We start from the raw sequence: 19,794 nt of genomic DNA, 5'->3' as shown, positions 1-19,794 counted from the left end.
TGTTGGCGCTATATAAATCCTGTATTATAATAATAAAATATAAAGTATACCATATGGCACACAAATGCAATATAATACCCAGTTTTTGGTAAAATATAAAACACGAGGTTGTGCCTAGCATAAAGATACCCAACTTCGGCCCCTTAATTTCACCTTGGCGACTCCCCTACGGGTCATCAATTAGGAGTTAAACGTAAGTAATGGACCTAGCATTATTGTTCTCGCTCTGGAGTGCGTGGTGATAAGTAATGTGTAGTGCAGTCAACGCTTTCTTGTAACTTTTTATTTTTTAGATCCATGATGTTTTAATATCTTACCTGCCCTCCATTGAAGCTAATGAAGTGCAGATCACACTCCATTAGCTTCTTACCCAGCCAAAACATGGCAGGGGAGATGTGGCATACTTGGGAAAGTGGGAAGTAATAAGGCAACAGTACAGCCGTCTGATCACTTCCACCTAACAGCCGTCAGAGTTAAGGCCCGTACACACGTACCGATTGTCGGCCGAAAATGTTCGGCCGCCGAACGATCGGCCGATTTTCGGCTTGTTAGTATGATGCTTCCGACAGCCGACAGTGCACTTTCGGGCCGAAAAGAATCTGTCGTGCAAGCATTAAAATTTTTGTTGGCCAACACCAGAACGGCCGATTGTTCGCCAGTCAGTACAGAATTCGGCCGACAGACAGCAGATTTGCAAGACTGGGCATGCTTAGAAAAGAAAAAACACATGGAAAGTTAACCATCACATGACATCACTTCTGCAGTCGGCTGTTGTTGGCCGACAAAATTCGTGTGCAGTCTTTTGCAGTTTTCAACAGACAAGACAGCCCTCGGACAAAAGACGGCCGATCGTTCGGCCAACGATCGGTACGTGTGTACGGGGCTTTAGAGACCTACTCAGCAAGAACCTTGTCAAACTTCTGCAGAGGTAATAATCTGTGCACTGGTGAATTGTTAAAGAGGCGCAAGCTCAAGAGCAACAAAATTATATCTGTATACATAGCTCTAACAGAGGCTTAAAGAATAACTCCAGCAATTGCAGCTGTTTTAAAAAAAATTCTGCATGCACATAAAGTCCAACAAAGTTTATACCATCTTGTGGATTTCTGCCACTGGACCTTCGGACCTTCGATACAGAAACTGCAGAATCGTGGGCAGCCTCTCTGCTCATCCTTCCTCTCCTCCTATCCAATCGCAGAAGCCTTTGTACTATGTGAACCCATTTACAAAATACAAAGCCTTCTGTAAATGGACAGGAGAGAAGAGGAGTGGGTAGTCAGAGCAGCCATCTCTCCTGTCAAAGCACTGGTAGTATAGCTATAGCTACACTCCCAGGGTTGAGGATAAATGTAAATATAAATGAGAGATAACTCCACAAGGTGGTATACATCTTGTTGGACTTATTCTCTTTATAAGCCATCCAATTTCTAAAACTGCTGTAGTTCCTGGGTTCTTCTTTAAGGGTGCCATAAGCAGTGATATGTTTTTTTTAACATAAAGGATTATAGTTTTTGGTATTCCGGTTTTGTGTATTTATTTATTTTTTTTAAGCTAAAACTTACTGAAACAATTATGTCTGCTCATAATGAAGCAGATTTTGAAACTGGCACTTATTTTCTGTTCATTTATCAAATTTAACTATTAACAAATCAATTTGTATGAAAATAATGTGAATATTTCACTGTATACTAATTTGTCAACATACTGCAGTATTTTATCCTGGGACCCTGTTGCTGACTTCATATGGGTAGCAAACTGTTAATACTTGACAGCTGTTAGCACAAGCTCTGCAGAACACCCTACTGATCACAATGTTTGTGGCCTCGAAATTTCCTGTGCAGCACAGAGCACCATTATTTGTACATGTAATTGGCGGATGGAGTGGTATTTCCAGAGCCAGATCCAACCACCATTGTGTTTAGCTTGGAGACGATTTGTTCATGTGTTCTAAAAGACAGAAATTTTGGTGGTCTGGTAAGATGGCGTGATCTGCTGGAATCTTGCCCTGTGCACGCAGAACTGTTTTTCAATTCTAGACTAATTAAACAAAACTGTCATAATAAAAGAAAAATATGAAAAGCTGAAACTGAAGTAAAGTGAGCCATCCTGAACTTGGTAAACATGACACCACTTCATTGTATGTGTGGACAGTAAGTACGTGGCCAGAAAAAATAAACCTTTTTCTTGCAGTAGAAGGAGGCCATTTTCATACGTGAAACCACATAGGAGAGATACGTCACTGCATTTACGTTTCTGCACCAGCTTGGTGTGCAAACTGCAAGGAATAGGCTCAAGTACAGATTCAGGCATTTTTTTTTGGGGGGGGGGGGGGTTGTTAGAACTTCTGCCATTTTTGTATTGCTTTTGAAGATTTCCCCTCATCTCCTGATCTTGGGCTACAAGGACAAGGAATTTGTTTTGGTGATATGCGTGTCCCTGGTGGCTATTAAATCCAAAAGCCAGCACTCATGGCACGGCAATGCAGAATGACCCTGAGGCAAGATCTATGTCCCGTAAAGCCCGGTTGGCATTGGGGGCGGGACCTGGTGAGAACCCAGGCTGAGACTGCCATTTACTTCAATACTTCAATACCAGCAGGTTTCACAGGACATATGTATGTATATGTGTATATATATATATATATATATATATATATATATATATATATATATATAAGCACTTTATATTGCGCGGCATATTTTATTATTTTTGGATTATTATTTTTGGACCGTTGGAACTATAATTGAACAAATTATTATAGTTGGTGATCATAAACAGCACAAATTTACACAATTACAATCAAAAAATATCTTCTAATGTTAGTTCTCAGCTATCATGTTTAGCAAACAGTCACTATTTTCTGAGACAATTACTAACAAGTATGAAGATCAAGTTTCTTAATAGATTTTGCTATTGGTTGCCCAATTGAAAAGCATCATTAATAGTCCAACATTACCTTTATATATAGATGGAAATCTTTAAAATGGACAAAAAAATTAGAGAACTTTGTAAAATGCGAGGTTCTTATATAACAGAGGTAATTGTGTGCGTAGCTGTTAGAAGGTCTGAAGTTCACTAGTTTTAGCTAATGCTTGTTATAAAACATAGCTGGAAACCGGACACTGGCAAACCATGCAAAACCAGGCTCTGGTTTTCTTCTACTTTGTGTGAACCAAAAATTAGCAATCTGACACAGAAACCAAGAAAAAAGATTTGTTAGGCAGATTGCAGATGCATTCTTCTTTTAGGATGGGTAGAAAAAAAATGTAATTTTAGATGCACAGAAATTATGTAGTTTATATAAATGAGTGTAGAGCAATTATAGTGGCAGTGGCCTAATCTTACCAATGTACTAAAGCATACATTACAAAGGAGATGCTGTATAAAGAGTTTGCATAGCCAGTCACCCAGTAAAAGTTCATATACATTTTTTTTTTTTTTGCAAATGAGGCAGAAAAAACATCTAAATAGGCTATATCCTATGCTGATCCAATGTAAACCATTGTAAATTTCATAAAATTAGCTCCATCTATTGACCAAATCTGATATTTTCTGTTTAAAATGCATGCTTTACATTGAACCAGTTCAGGATATAACCTATTTACATTTATTTTTTTGCCCCATTCACACAGAACGAATGTATATACACTTTCTCTAGGAGTGTGGCTATGCATATTTTTTTTATAAATAAACCCCAAAGCAAAAAAACTGTGGTATCAGTCCTCTTGGTGATATTTTAGGATTATACAGCTACTATGTGCTATATAGAAAATGGGTGTCAACAACTCGCCATAAGCACACGTGCACCCAGCATATTCAAATGTATCAAGCTAATCTTTACATATCTAGATCATGAGTGTTTATGCAATGTTTTTTTTTTTTTTTTTCGCCATGTGAAGCTTTTTCTGTTGGAGGAGATGCGTGAAAGGAAGTATGATGGCTACGCTCGAACAATTCAGAAAGCCTGGAGAAAGTATGTAGCCCGAAAGAAGTATGTGGAAATGCGAGAACAAGGTATGAAGTAAGCTGACTTGTCTGGTATTTCTGTAGGCCAGCAGTTTCCTATAAATAAATGCCTGATTTGCCAATATTTTTTATATGTTAAATGGCATAACTCAAACCAAAACATTTTTTGCAATTTTGGATAGCGTAAAGAATGGTTGGAACCCCTGTCAAATTTATTTTTATTTTTGTGGGTGTCTGTACAGAAGATAAGACAAGTATATGACTTTGGTATAGAATGTATTGCTTTGCAGAATGTACTATATTTTCAGAATGTCTGGAAAAGTCCCCAGGAAGGTTTATGAACTAATATGATTATCGTACCTATATAAGCACACATATACACTCATGGCTTGTTTATTCAGGCACAGGTAACCTACCTTTTATGATTTGAGGCTGTGTTAGAAAGCCAGAGCTTGCAGAAAAGCTATGCAAACACGAGTGCGTACAAATGATGGAGATAATGTTCCCAGTGGTACCTAGCACACAGTGCAGAATTACGAAGCAATTAGCCATAAGCTGCCAAGGTAACCACAGAAAAATTATCTCCATGTAAAACTGTAGTGGGGAAGTCTGAAAAATATAATAGAATCCTTGTATTGCCTAAATGTTTTGTTGCTGTTTCAGTGAATATTATTTAGTCTTCCATTATTTCACAATAAGGCCCCTTTCACACTTGTGCGACTTAAAAGTCGCGCAACTTTGTTGCCGCGATTTTCACTGTGTCTATTGCCTATGTCTTTGGACCTCAAAACGCATTAAAAGCGGGCAAAAGTAGTGCAGGGACTACTTTGAAGTTGTTGCGACTCTAAGTTGTACAGATATGAACAGTACTCATTGCAAATCTTGGAGAACGACTTGTCAACGCGACTTTGCAGTCCCAAATTGCATGATAAGTCGCACAAGTGTGAAAGGTGCCTAAAAGATATACATTTTTTTTTATTATTGTCACAAGTTTGTGTCTAATTTTATCTGTTCCAGCTTCTGATCTTTTCCTAAACAAAAAAGAAAGAAGGCGCAATAGCATTAATCGTAATTTTATTGGAGATTACATTGGTATGGAGGAACATCCAGAACTTCGACAGTTTTTGGGAAAGCGGGAAAAAGTAGACTTTGCAGACACTGTGACCAAGTATGACCGCAGATCAAAAGTAAGTTGTACTAATTAAAGTAGACTTCAATTGTTGAGCTTGGCCAATCAGTAAAATATATTTTGAAAGTAAATACCTGAAAAGATATTGGTGTGGGTTTGTTAGGTTTCCCAATGCTTTAGCTTATATACTTTTGCCAACATCCTTTTGAAATGTATACGGGGGATTTCTGGTGCCCTAAACCAGTAGTAAATGGGACTTTTTGGGCAAAAGATTTAGGATAGATTTGTATGTAAAATAAAACAAATTTATTTTAACAATTATAAAAACAATACACATGTGTGTAGGGCTATAGACCCTATATTGTGGAGAGGTGAAGAAGTATAAAGTTGCAGTGAAAAGTAGTGACCTTGGTGAGCATATGGATGTTTTTCTCTGTTCTCTGGACTTGGTTTCAAGTTTTCTGGGTCAGTATCCTACGCGTTTTGGCAATTCGGCCTTTTTCAAGGATTTCACCGTATATTTTCAAAATTGCCTTTCCATGCATGGAGACCTTTTCCTCCTGTCCTATTTATGCAACAGGAACTTGAGTCGCTGTTCTGGCTTAAACCGTAAGTCAAAAGTATTCCTACAAATTTTCAAGATCAGAGATATTTGATCCGGTTGGTAAATTATTTTGTGGCAGCTTTCAAAGGAGGGTTCCAAGGCAGCGTTCCGCAGGTCAGTCTGTCCAGGACTAGGAGACAGACTGACCTGCGGAACGCTGCCTTGGAACCTTCCTTTGAAAGCTGCCACAAAATAATTTACCAACCGGATCAAATATCTCTGATCTTGAAAATTTGTAGGAATACTTTTGACTTACGGTTTAAGCCAGAACAGCGACTCCAGTTCCTGTTGCAGAAATAGGACAGGAGGAAAAGGTCTCCATGCTTGGAAAGGCAATTTTGAAAATATACAGTGAAATCCTTGAGAAAGGCCCGAAACGCATAGGATACTGCAGATGTTCTTTCTCTGACCCAGAAAACTTGAAACCAAGTCCAGAGAACAGAGAAAAACATCCATATGCTCACCAAAGTCACTTCTTTTTCACTGCAACTTTATACTTCTTCACCTCTCCACAATATAGGGTCTATAGCCCTACACACATATGTATGTGTATTGTTTTTATAATTGTTAAAATTAAATTTGTTTTATTTTACATACAAATCTATCCTAAATCTTTTGTCCAAAAAGTCCCATTTACTACTGGTTTAAGGCATCAGAAATCCCCCGAATGAAAAGATATTGGTGGGATGCAAAACTGGATCGTATATTGCAACCTTTTTCAACCAGGGTGCCCAGGTACCTTGGGGTGCCTTGAGGTTTCTCCAGGGGTGCCTTGGCAAAATGCCTAAAAATTTGTCAAAGTGGATGAAGCCTGCCTATTAGTTACCCAAAGCCACTGGTTTTCATTATTCACCTTTATGACTTTCTAGACACTGGCATCCTAACAACCAATGATGTCCTCAGTTGATAAGGAGGATGTCTGTTTCCTCCACAGCATCCTTGTTTGACCCTCCTGTGCCCCTCTCCTTCAGCACAGGAGTCACATTAGGTGACTGATTTGAGAGAAATTGAGGGAGAAGAGAAACCTAGGAATACTAGGCAGTGCCAGTGTGCAAAAGTGTATTTGCTTTGTAAGAATAAATCCCCTCTAACGTTGGGTGTCCTACATGTGGATGCTGCTGCATTTTGTAAAGCTATTAGAATCATTTTTTACATTCTAGAATGGGGTGCCTCGAGACTGTTCATATTTTTAAAGGGTGCCTTGACTAAGAAAAGGTTGAGAAACACTGATATATTGGAATTACAGTATGGGAGGTATCTTCCCTAAATTTTAGAACTACTTGTTAACCACTTCAGCTCCTGAGGGTTTTACCCCCTTCCTGACCAGACCATTTTTTGTGATATGGCATTGTGTTGCTTTACCTGACAATTGCGCAGACGTGCAATGCTGTACCCAAATAAAATTGATGTGTTTTTTGCGATTTTTATTTTTTGCCCTATAAAAAAAACATAATTTTGAAAAAAAAAAACATATATATATTTTTTACTTTCTGCTATAAAACATCGCCAATAAAAAAAAAATTAAAAAATCAAATTTTTTCATCCATTTAGGCCAATATGTGTTCTGCTACATATTTTTGGTTAAAAAAAAAATCCTAATAAGTGTATATTGATTGGTTTGCGCAAAAATTAAAGCGTCTACAAACTATGGGATTCATTTATGGACCTTTTATTTATTTTTTAATTGTTTTTACTAGCAATGGTGGCGATCAGCAATTTTTAGCGTGACTGCGACATTGCAGCGGACAAATCTGGCACGAAGTGTCACTTTTTGGGGACCAGTGAAAAGGTTAACACCAGGGGCGATCAAGGGGTTTAGTGTGCTCCTAGGGAGTGCTTTCTAACTGTAGGGGGAATTGATGCACTAGAGGAAAAAAGAGATCTAAGCTGAAACACAAGATTTCTCTTATCCTCCCTGACAGAACAGCCGTCTGCCTTGTTTGCATAGGTAGACCGCTGTTCTGTCATTCTTCGGAAAGATCGGACCCGCTGATGGGCTCCTGCTGTGTCCAATCATAGGGAGAGCGGTGCTCCAGCCCGCCGACCTCTCCTGCACAAAATCATTTACATTTACGTGATTTTGCACAGCCGGGCTGCCCTGCCGCAGTACATATGCGGTGGGCAGTCATACATTTGATAAACCAGTTGCTAACACTTTAGGGCAGGGTTAGGCAACCTTAACCACTTCCCGCCCGCCCTATAGGCAAATGACGGCGGGAAGGTGGTTACATTATCCTGACCGGACGTCATATAACGGCGGCAGGATAATGCGCTCTGTGAGCCCCCAGGGGGTACGCAGAGCGGTGGTCGGTGATGCGGCGTGTCACTCTGACACACCCCATCGCCGATCTCGGTAAAGAGCCTCCCAGCATAGGCTCTTTACCATGCGACCAGCTGTGTAAACTTGGGATGTGGTGCATTTAAGGTCAACCTCTTATCTCTAGCAAAATTATTTAAACTATTTAGTTATTCTTATCTGATCACACTGTAGGTGTTCAAAACCATACTGTACAGCTTCTGCGTTGAGTTTCACCTTTAAGTTGATCCTGGTGATGGTCCAAGTTGTCACTTGACATCCATTTCCATGGCTCTAATCTCCTATCTACGTTTCTGTGTCCATGGGCTTGACAGCCACAAAACATTAAGAAAAAATAGAAATAAAAATGCTTTTAAGCACAAATCTTTTGGGGCTTGGAAAGAATGTGATCTTTGTATAAACTTGTTTGAGATCAAATATCCCAAACTACTTACAGTAATTATATATGGGGTTTTTATGATATGAAAGACCTTAAAATGTATACTCAAATTGTAAGCCCAGTATAATAGAACTACTTAATCCAGTTTTGCCTTGAAGCAAGTGGTCTGGGAGAGCATTTCAGACACAAAAATACAAACAGAACACCACTGTGCACAATCATGGTGTAGAGTTCTGATTTTAGTATAGATTTAAACAATAGTAATGCACTCACATTTTGGAAAACATTAGTAACCGCTTATATAATGCTTAGTCAGGGGCTTTTACTCCATGTGGTCAGCTCAAAGCTGTGTTATCTCAGACAGCACTGAGAAGCCAGGATGTCGCACATTGTGGCTCCAGATCTATGACCAATTCTTAAGGGTGTCTTCAGTCTTGCTGCCCACTCTATATGTCAGATGTTTTCAGGTTGTGCCTACCAGCTTCCTGACAACATACTGTGCTTACTTTCTTCAAATAGTGTGAAGCTATTTGGAAAAATTAACACCTCAGTAAGTTTGTTTCCTAGATCAGTTTAAAAGAATGTTGTATTCGTTCTCCAGAGATATAGGCAGGCCATAGATGGTGCGAAGGGGGGGGGGGGGTTGGAGCGCTGAAACAAAATTGCATGATGAAAATCTGACATGCTAGTTGGGTGTATTCAGCCCAGCCTGCCCTTAGTTGGTTTGAATCTCGACTGGTCCCTGCTGAACTGGTGGAGATTCTAACCATCTATGGCTGGCTTTATGTAGCATTTGTTTTCCATAGGATCTGTAGCACCCTCCTAGGTAGGTGCTAGGAAAATGCCTTTGGTGGCTCTTTTCTGCTTCTCAGGAGAGCCTGATCTGTTAGTTTGGTCTGACATATGTTTCCAGGTGTGATTTGTTGGGTCTAAGGGAGTCTCCCCACTGTATCCAATAAGGGAGCTTGTTGAACAGTGGAGGAAACCTGACCAGTAGCACACCAGGGTTTATGGCTGTGCCAGTGGGCGGGCATTGCTGCAATGCATCCTGGGATGGGCGATAAATCTTGAAGCATGTGACAGGGTGTTTTTTGGTGGGAGCAAAGTCCCAGGAACGGCTGTCTCTCCTCCTGCAAGTGTGAGGAAGGTGGTTTGCAAGTGTGAGGAAGGTGGTTCAGGCAGTCAGCCTAGTGAACCAGGTGTGGAGCTGAGCTGCAGAAGGATCCAGAGTGCTGACAAGTGGAGCTGCTGGCGAATCATCTTGGAAAAAACCGTATCGTGAGTACCAGGAGATCTGCCTAAGGGTCTGCCTAGGAAAGGGGACCACTCCAGAGAAGTCAGGGGATCAAGGAGCTAGCTCACACAAGGAGTGTATCAGTAAAGGGGGTTCCGTGTAGTTGACCCTGAAGATTAGGAACAAAGGGGGTGCCAGGAAGGGCCCTGAAGTTCTGCAGTACAGTCCAGTTTACCTCAGGATACAATGTACCTCAGAAAGCTCATTCAAATATACCTCACAACTAAGGGCAAAGTGAAACAGCGGCCTAGCCGTGACTAGCGTTACTCAGCGTTACTCAGCATTTTCAAGCCATCCCAGCCTACTGTGCATAGTATATAAAGTTGGAGTATCCCACTCATTCCCTTCTCCTATCCAAGTTCTAAAATAAAAACACAAAAACCAAAGCTACCGGACTGTTTCCTGACTGAGCTAAAACACTTGGAAAAAATGTTATGTTGTTGCTAATGGTAACCCAGGGGAACTCAAAACCAGCAGCTCCCAAGAGTAGTGCTACAAAACAATTTCTTTTGTTTTTGTTTTTTAAAAGGCATTGCACTAGTTTTAAGGCCTCATTCGCACAGGCACTGTGACCTGTACAACCTGCCAACCTATATTACTCTATGGGGGCACAGCAGCTTTATGTCCTTGTTTGACATGCGTACAAGGGCAGGTGTTCAGCCTCGAATGCACACTGTCTGCATTCAAGGACATGCACCCACCCTTGCACACCAGTCAAATTAGGACATGCATCTGTGTCCTTTACAGCTGCTGCTCCCCATACAGTAACATAGGCTGCCTGCACACAGAGGTGCTCATAAGGAGATACAGTCAGTACAGGAAAAACCCCACATGTGACATCACAGCTTTCAGATTGCAATGTAATATGGGATATGTAATCCTTAGCAATTGAAAGTAAACCACATAAAGAGGTAAGAAGGCACCACAAACCATGCAGGGAATCCAGGAAATTGTGGAGAGAGATGTACAGCAGACAGGGAGCACTCACAGCATGAAAGAAGAGTTTTTATGTAAGCTTATTTTGGATTATCAAAAATAACTGGTGTGCAATTTATTTCAACGGTGATGTTAGAAAAGGAAAGTGTATGCTGTGACCATAAAGCACCTTTAAGTGCTTAAACTATTACAATTACATCAATTAATATACAAACTATAAATAAAATTCCAATAATATTACTAGAAATGGAATATAACACACCATCGTTATTAAGCTAGGAAGCCAGCTTAAACAAATCCTAATATTGATTAGTCTCACATTATAAAATGAAAATAAGCCCAGATGGTTGTCAAGCTGATGAGGGGTTCCTTAGAAAAGTGTTCCTAGGAACCAAAAATCCAACAAACTTCTGATGGAAGGACTGGGCGACGAGATCAACGGCATCTGATAGATCTTAAGATATAGTATGCGGGGTCCTGGTTTCTCAGTGCGGCCCGAGATCACACAGCTGTGCTCTAGCCATGTGAAGTAAAATGCTCGGACTCCCAGCATGAGATAAATTATTACATTTGTTTATATATATATATAAAAGTGAGTGAATTACGGTTTATATCATTATTAAATTGGAACTCTACGCTATGCTGATGGTGTACTGTTGTCTTCTGACAAAAAAGGAAGGGGTTCTTGTGATTTTCTTGTATTCGCTGCTTTTATAAGGTTCGAAAAAAGACTTTTCAGCTATTTTTTTGCTAGGCCCCAGTGATCCGCTGTCAGCATGGTACAATGATCTGACTACCCTTTCTTGCAGTTTCCTGATTGGCAGGCTCAGATGGCTGCCAACTGAGAAAGCTGTTGGATACAATACAGCAAGGAAGAACAGGAGTTCTGTCAAAAAGCCTTTGAGGTTCTTATGATGTCAAACATTTCTAGAGGGAATATTCTATGTTAACATTTATACTGACTCTTTCAGTAAACCGCACACAGACCCCTCCAAGGGTCTGCTACATACTTTGAGGGACCTTTGGGGGGGTTTGAGTGCTGTTTTTGGGTATGGTATAGATTTTAGGCGCAATATCCACACTGAAAAAAGTCTAAGGTCCCCCCTAAAAATTCATACCAGATCCTTAAAGCATGCAGCCTGTCTGATCAGGTAAGGAAGGCGTCAGTAAGTGTTCACCCCCCATCCCCCTCCTGAGCCATACCAGGCCACATGCCCTCAACATGGTGGGTGGCCTCTTCCCCACAGTCCGGGCTAGTGGTTGTGGTAGTCAACCGGTGGGAAGGGGGGGGGCTTATCAGATACTGCTCTTCCCCTTATGAATGAGAATTAAGTACATATTTTTTTCATTCAAAAAAAAAAAATGTCACCTAGAATCAGACACCCAAACCCGTTTGGCGAAGTTTTTAAAAAAAAGTCCTGCATTGTAAATACTTTGTCATTTACAATGCTTGCTGACTTGCCAGAAAAAAAACCCCAGATAACTCAGTGTTCCAAACACTGGGATCATCTAAATTTCCATGTGTATAGGCAGCATAATTGCGCATATTGGTAATCTCTTTGATTTTCTAGTATATTGATTATAAATTATATACCTCTTCTCTGCCATGTAATGTTTCATGTTGTCAATGAGATTTATATTGGGTGTAAAGTCGCAGCCCTCAGAAGTATTGACTCACTGTAGGGCTTGGTACATTTAAAAAAAAGTGTACAAATTAGATTTTTTTTTTTTGTCTGTTTTCCAGAGCATAAAAAGGGACCTTATACTAACCCCGAAATCTGCGTACCTCATTGGACGAGAAAAAATTAAACAGGGTCCGGAAAAGGGACTCGTGAAGGAAGTTGTCAAAAGAAAGATCGACATTGAACGTATTCTTTCTGTCTCTCTAAGGTTAGTTTATATTTCTAGAAATGGAAATCACAAGAAATTGTGTGAAAAATATCCAACCTCTTTTTTCACAAAAAAGAAAACTACAGTTTCCTTTCTACTCTGATGGTGTGTTTAAAATATAAGTAACCAAAACAGAACTATTTTGAATGCTAATATTTCAAGATTATTTAGGCAGACCGTTGTTTAGACCTACACCATGATAGGTCAGGCTCTTTCCTGTTACGACCCATTTCCCAAGGAACAGTTTGCACGTTTTGGGATTTTCGTCATTAGGCCTGCAAAGGTGCCACATAGTTGACTGCATCTTCATCAAGTATTAAAGGGTTGCTGTTGCTGTTTCCTTGGATGTGTGTTTTTGCTTCAAGATTTCCCCTTTGGGTTAGTGTTGGTTGTTATGGTTTTTGCTGTCCCTCAATGTTCATGGTTTTGGAACATCCCTACTATCAAGAATTAAGTACCAGACTGTGTTCTTTAAAGAATAGAAGAGAAATGTTTTTTGTTATTTTTTTCTTTTGTACTCCCTATAAAATCCCTTTCCTTGCATTCATTGATGGACACCGCTTCTTACACTCTAGTTATTTTTTGTTGTTGTCCTACTGTTTGTTACTAACTAAGCTGCTTTAGCAGATGGGGGGTTTGGCCACTAACAGGGGCCATCCCTAAACGGTGGTCTTATTTATGTGCCTAGTTTCCTTCCCCTGGAGGTGGCATTATAACCCTGTGATCAAGAATAAAGTACCAAGCCGTGTCCTTTAACGAACGCAGAAAAAGAGATTTCTCTATCGCTCATTGACAGACGTAGTCCTCGGTGATACAGCACCTTCGGGTTATGTTGCCTCCACAGGAGCAGGACTAGACAGGAAATTAAAAAGCTCTGGCCACACCCTAGGGGCAGTCCCAGAGGGTATATCCTCTCTCTCTCTGCCTCAGCAAATCAGTTATTTTCTGTCTAGTTAGGAGTAAGGACCTAGATACCTTGCTGGGATCTTCGGTCCTGGCAAGATTTTTTTCTTAAGATTTTTTTAGACAGCTTTTTTCTCCAGTGTTCCTGTGAGATCTTCAAGCAAGAAAGCTGAACTGGGCGACGGGCTGGATGTTGAGATCCGGTGGTCACCCCAGTTCAGCCTACGAGCGCGTGCAGGCCATAGCTCCGCGCTGGGTCGGCCGCGACAAAGTCCCATTAAGGGACTGACCCCGCGAGTTAAACGTCTCGCTGAAACGCCAAAGACCATGAGTCACGGCGTCCGTATTGGTCGACAGCCCTCCCGCCCCGGTGGAGAGGGGTACTGTCAGGAGTTGGTGCCCGCCTGGTTCTGGTATGGTGAGTAGTATGTTCCCCCTTTTCCCCCTGACGGGTCTTGTGGTGAACGCGTGCCCCTCTCTGTATGGTAAGATAGAGTCCCCCTCTATCCTATAACATGGCACAGATCCCCCTACTTTGAGTGTGATTTTATGTGCAAAAAGCCAGGAGGCTTGGTTTGGGAGCTAACAATCTAATTGTATACATGTTTAAAAGATTGTAATCAGTGGCAGTCTGGGAATCTACTGTGATAAGAATAAGGTACCTACCAGTCAGAAGCCACGGACATGTAGACTGCCTTCCTAGTCAAATCTCCAGCTATAGCAGGCCTTCCGAAGGCCATGAGGTCCGCCAGGGCCGGTACCGCCAACCACGCCAAAAAATCCCCATGCAGAGATAGTGTTGTGTGCCCTGTAGCACACCGCTATTCGGTACAGGCCGCTGCCATTTTTTTTGCTGGATTGCACGAGCCGCCATTTTGGCGTAGCCTCGTGTCTCCAGCATGGGGGCGGCCATGTTTGAGGTGATCCAAACACCTCGTGGAGCTAGGGGAGGCGCCGGAAGGCGTGCAGAAGGGCGGAGCCGCCTCCTTTCTTCCTGGGCAGCCAGCCAAAAGACTTCCTGTTTGTCAAGACAGCGCTGTAAACTGTTGCAGTTAAACTCTGAGCATCAAGTGGTGAGCCTGGGGGTCTATCTCTCTCTCTCTCTCTCTCTCTCTCGATCGATAGGGATCCCTAGCAGGTAACACTAGGGGGTTTTTTGTGGCGCTGGGGGTCTGTGAAAAAAAAAAAAAAAAAGTTTTTTATTTTTGAATTATATCATCCGGGAAGTTACTGGAATAATCATGGACCCTGCCACACAAATTCCCCCACCTGTTTCCCTCGAGGGGGCCACGGGACCGCCGGTGCACAGAGTGTAGAGGCATTTACAGCAATTTTGGAGTCTATGGTGGCTCGGGTGGAGGCGGCCTGTCAGGGACGAGGGTCAAGGAAGCGACCCCCGCCTACCCCTATATTATCTGACACCTCTGACTCAGATTCAGAGATGGTTACTGCAGTTGCAGGTCCCTCTGCAAGGGCTGTTACCTCAGGTAAAGCTCCCTCAGACAGTAAGGAGGACGTTTCTTCTCCCGCTATAATTCAGGAAGAAGCATTGGTGGACGCACTAGTTGTGGCAGTGCAGGAAACCTTAAAACTTGAAGTTTTACCGGCAGAAGCAACTGATACAGAGATTCCTTTTGGTACTAACAAGCCCATCGAAACGGTGAAGGTTTTTCCTGTACCCAAGTGTTTTGGTAATAAGATTAAAGGAGAATGGGAGCATTCTAAACGTACCTTTACTATTTCCAAGCGTATTGCTAGACGCTATCCGTTTGAGGAATCCATCATTAAGAAATGGACGGTACCACCAGTGGTGGATCCACCTATTTCCAGGCTGAATAAAGCCACGGTTATCCCAGTGGAGGACACTTCGTCCTTTAAGGATCCGGTGGATCGAAAGATGGAAGCAGAGTCCCGCACCATCTTCTCTCTGATAGGGTCAGCATTTAGACCAGTAATTGTTATTGGTCTAGTTTCCCAGACACTTACGGAATGGGCGAGATTGGTACGCCAAGACCTTAGGGGAAAAGATATTCCCCAGGAAACATCTGATTTGATGGAACAGATTATACAAGGGCTACAGTTTATCTGTGACGCAGCCTTGGACACTACTCCCCTATTAGGGCATGCATCTATGTCAGCGGTAATCCTCAGACGTGTGCTGTGGTTAAAATGCTGGTCAGCTGACCTAGGTTCCAAAAAGACCTTGACGAATCTCCCCTTTCAGGGGAATCGTCTATTTGGGGCCACCCTAGATGAAATCATTAAGGATGCCACTGGGGGCAAGAGCACTTTTTTGCCACAGGCTGCTAAAACTAAGGGACCTCGCAACAAGCGAGGACCTTTCTTTACCGCCCATAAAGGGCTCGCACGCCCGGCTGGAACAAGCGGGAAAGGCAAGACTCCTCCAGGAGGGTTCAAGAAAGGCTGGTCGGACAAACAGAGGACCGACTCAGCCAAACCCGAAGCAAAGGAGTACACAGCCTGAAGGTGCGCCCCCACCCGGTTTGAGGGTGGGGGGGCGTTTTCACCGGTATTCAGGACATTAGATCAAGCATCAACTACCACTACCGGTGCGATTCTTCCCTTCCAACATTTAAGTACTACAGGGAGCGGTAGTCACCGTTCCCTGAATAGATCTTTTCCTTTACCTTTTCCTAAGATTAATTTCTATTCCCCACAGGAATCGGATCTGGATGACCAGACAGGCCAAGAAGCCTCTAGCCGGGTGACTTCGGTCCCTGAGGTTCAACCAGAAAAGATCACCCTTCCTGATAGCAATCAGGTATCTGATAAATGTGTGGGAACAGAAAACGACCAGACTTTCTCGGATGGTCGGGGCCAGATAGCTCTAGGGACGCCTGGTTCAGATCCAGTCAGCACCAGTGGTCCTAGAAATTCTAGGCTGGCCTCGTCAAGCCGGCCTGTCCGACTTGGACAGGCTAGTCGCAGACGTTCCGTGGGAACTTCGTCTCAGGGAGTGTCTGTGGTCTCAAGGACCAGTTTACCATCGTGCTTTACAGTCGCTGGTTTTAATGGCCTGGCCATTGAGACCCAAGTACTGAAGGACAGAGGTTTGTCAGCTTCAGTCATTCCTACCCTTATTAAAGCAAGGAAAGCGACTTCCAGCAAGGTCTATTATCACACATGGAAGACTTATATTGCGTGGTGCGAATCTTTAGGATTTCCTCCACGTACCTATTCGGTGACTCGAATATTGGCCTTTTTGCAACAAGGGGTTGAGCAGAAGCTAGCCTTGAGCACCATCAAGGGTCAAGTTTCAGCATTAGCAATCTTCTTTCAGAAACCTTTAGCTACCAAGTCCTTGGTGCGGAATTTCATCCAGGGGGTGCGGCACCTGGCTCCACCAGTCCGCGCGCCCTTACCGCCTTGGGATCTTAATTTAGTTTTGTCGGTTCTACAGAAACCTCCCTTTTGAAAACATCAGGGAGATTCCCTTGTTTACTTTATCCCAGAAGGTAGCCTTCTTGGTGGCTATCACTTCTGCTCGCAGGGTGTCAGAACTGGCTGCATTATCATGCCAGTCCCCATACCTAGTGATTCATAGGGATAAGGTAGTACTTCATCCTAAGCCATCCTTTCTTCCTAAGGTGGTTTCAGATTTTCATCTGAATGAAGATATTGTACTACCTTCCTTGTGTCCTCAGCCCAAGCATCATCGGGAACATGCGTTGCATTCCTTGGATGTGGTTCGGGCAATCAGAGTATACCTGAAAGCTACGGAATCATTCCGTAAGACGGATTCACTTTTTGTGATCACGGATGGCCCCAGAAAGGGTTTGCCTGCATCTGCCGCGACCATTGCCAAATGGATTAGACAGACGGTGGTACAGGCTTATTCTATTAAAGGTCAGAGTCCTCCGTTCCCTGTTAGGGCGCACTCCACTCGAGCGCTCAGTACTTCCTGGGCCTTTCGCCATCAGGCGTCAGTGGTCCAGGTATGTAAGGCGGCCACCTGGTCGTCGGTACATACCTTTACAAAATTCTATAAAATTGATGTGACGGCATCGGCGGATGCCTCATTTGGCCGCAAGGTTTTGCAGGCCGCAATTTGAGGAGACCGGTGGTCTACCTCGAGAGTTTTTTTCTGTTTGAAAAATTTCTTTTTTGTTGAGTCTCATCATTAAGGATGAGCATTGTAAACTTCTAGTTGGCACCGGTTGGGCCTTCTAGATTGGGATTTGATTTCCATTTTCCCACCCCTCATTTGTGATACTGCTCTGGGACGTCCCGAAGGTGCTGTATCACCGAGGACTACGTCTGTCAATGAGCGATAGAGAAAAATGGATTTTTGTAAAATCTTACCGTAAAATCCTTTTCTCTTAGCTCATTGACAGACGTAGTCCCCGCCCCTCTGTTTTGGAGTTGGGTTGGGTTAAAATCTCTAAAGACTGCTTTTTGACATAACTGATTTGCTGAGGCAGAGAGAGAGAGGATATACCCTCTGGGACTGCCCCTAGGGTGTGGCCAGAGCTTTTTAATTTCCTGTCTAGTCCTGCTCCTGTGGAGGCAACATAACCCGAAGGTGCTGTATTACCGAGGACTACGTCTGTCAATGAGCTAAGAGAAAAGGATTTTACGGTAAGATTTTACAAAAATCCATTTTTTTGTTGTGAGTACCCCAAAAAAACAATTTTTTTGGATAGGGTAGGAAGGATTATTAAGCCTACCAGGCAATGATTGCTGTTTTATCTGGATGGGAAGATTAACCTTTTTCTGTTCAACCTAGTAACCCGGACTGAAAGTGAGGGAAAATCCAAACTTTTAAGATAAAAGGTGAAGTGTTCTCCTGGGGACACTTTTCGCACGGTCCTAACTAAGGGCTTGTTTTAATGGGCAAATACATCTTGCTTTTGAAATTTAGCTTATAGAAGTACAGCCAAAGCTTCTTTTGTGGATTACAGGAGTGCAGTTTGTTCTGAACTCCTGTGACCCGTTTTTGCTGACAGTGGCCTGTCTGGATTCTCCAATGAGCGCAGGGGGGGGGGGGCAGAGCAGACAGCAGTGAATAACAGTCACTAGCTCACTGCTTATAGAACCCTTGAGAACCGAGCGATCAGCGGTGTTTAATTGCTCGGTTCACACCCTTAGAGCCAGCTGGGGACAGATGCAGCATGGGACTCCTGCTGCATCCTCCTAGATAAGTAGGATTCCAGAAAAAAAAAAAAACCCTAACTTCTCTTTTAAGACATTTTTGGAACCATTCTGAGTTTAGTGAAGTTACGATGGACCAGTAGTTGACTCCTTCTGACCTGCCTTTGTCTTACCTCAAACTGCTTTTGCATTCCCATAGGTTCGTATGGGGGACAAAAGCAATTCAGATGCTAATGAAAGCCCCGTGACACGTGCCTAAGAGTGGATTTCCCTAACTTTGGAGACCTTTTCTTCCAATTCTAGTTGTGTCTGTAGGACAAAATATGACAGGGATTTTAAACTCTTCCCTATTCTATCCAATACAAAAAAAGATTGTGCTTAGGGTAGCTTAGTGGTTTGCACACCTTCCTTGCAGCACTGGAGCACTCTTATTTGAATCCCGTCTAGGACACGATCTCCATGGAGTTGAATATTCTCCCTGTGCTTGGGTGGTTTTCCACTGGGTACTCTGGTTTCCTCCCACACTCTAAAGACATACTGGTAGGTTAATTGGTTCCTGTGTAAATTGGCATTAGTATGCTAGTGTTTATGTAGCATGTGAAATATGGACCTTTTAGATTGTAAGCTTCTTGAAGCCAGGGGTGAATGTATGGTACTTAAAATGTATTTCTTTATAACAGGCAGTCGTATAGTGCTGACAATTTTAACACTTGGGGTCTGTTCACAAGGGGCACTTTACTGAGGATACTGCGCATACAGGGTGTGTTTGGGGACCCACGCACACATGTTCTGACATCGCGGCTTTGTCCGTGTGACCTGTCCCAATAGAAATGAATGGGACACTAGCACGGGGATGCATGCAACATCTGTGCATCCCCAATCCTGGAAAACACAGATCTGCACAAGCCCCACGGTAAAGCGCTCCTTGTGAATAGATGCTTACATGGCCCAATAATGGCCTCTAATTGCAAGCAGCCTTTAAGTCGATTGTAGTGATCATGATCTAGATCAGCACACTTAAATGACACCTTAAACATTAACTTTAAAATACTGTCTTGGGAGCAATGTCATTTGTTTAAAAGGCCTGGTCTCTTTTTATTGTAACATAATGTTGAAGGTGACAAAACTTATTTACCATGCACAAAGGAAGAGTGTTTAAATTAAGTCATCAGACAGCAATGCTGATCCCCTCTTGGAGATGTTCAGTTACTCAACAGATGCTGGCTGGAAGTGAATCCAATATAAACAGAGCTGTCACCAGGCT

At 42.6% G+C, this 19,794-nt stretch overlaps 1 protein-coding gene across 1 annotated transcript in view; it reads left to right on the top strand.

Annotated features, from left to right (window-relative positions):
* MYO1E (myosin IE) overlaps positions 1–19,794 on the top strand; it is a 276,218-nt gene that overhangs the window by 213,270 nt on the left and 43,154 nt on the right. The window contains exons 20-22 of the mRNA XM_082253069.1: positions 3,900–4,014; positions 4,984–5,153; positions 12,370–12,515. Of these exons, the coding sequence (XP_082109195.1) occupies positions 3,900–4,014; positions 4,984–5,153; positions 12,370–12,515 (431 nt within the window). The remainder of the gene's footprint in view (positions 1–3,899; positions 4,015–4,983; positions 5,154–12,369; positions 12,516–19,794) is intronic.

The sequence above is a fragment of the Pelophylax lessonae genome, assembly GCF_965119305.1.
Source record: "Pelophylax lessonae genome assembly, chromosome: 4".
NCBI classification, from domain to species: domain Eukaryota; kingdom Metazoa; phylum Chordata; class Amphibia; order Anura; family Ranidae; genus Pelophylax; species Pelophylax lessonae.
This window is presented reverse-complemented; position numbering and strand designations above follow the sequence as displayed.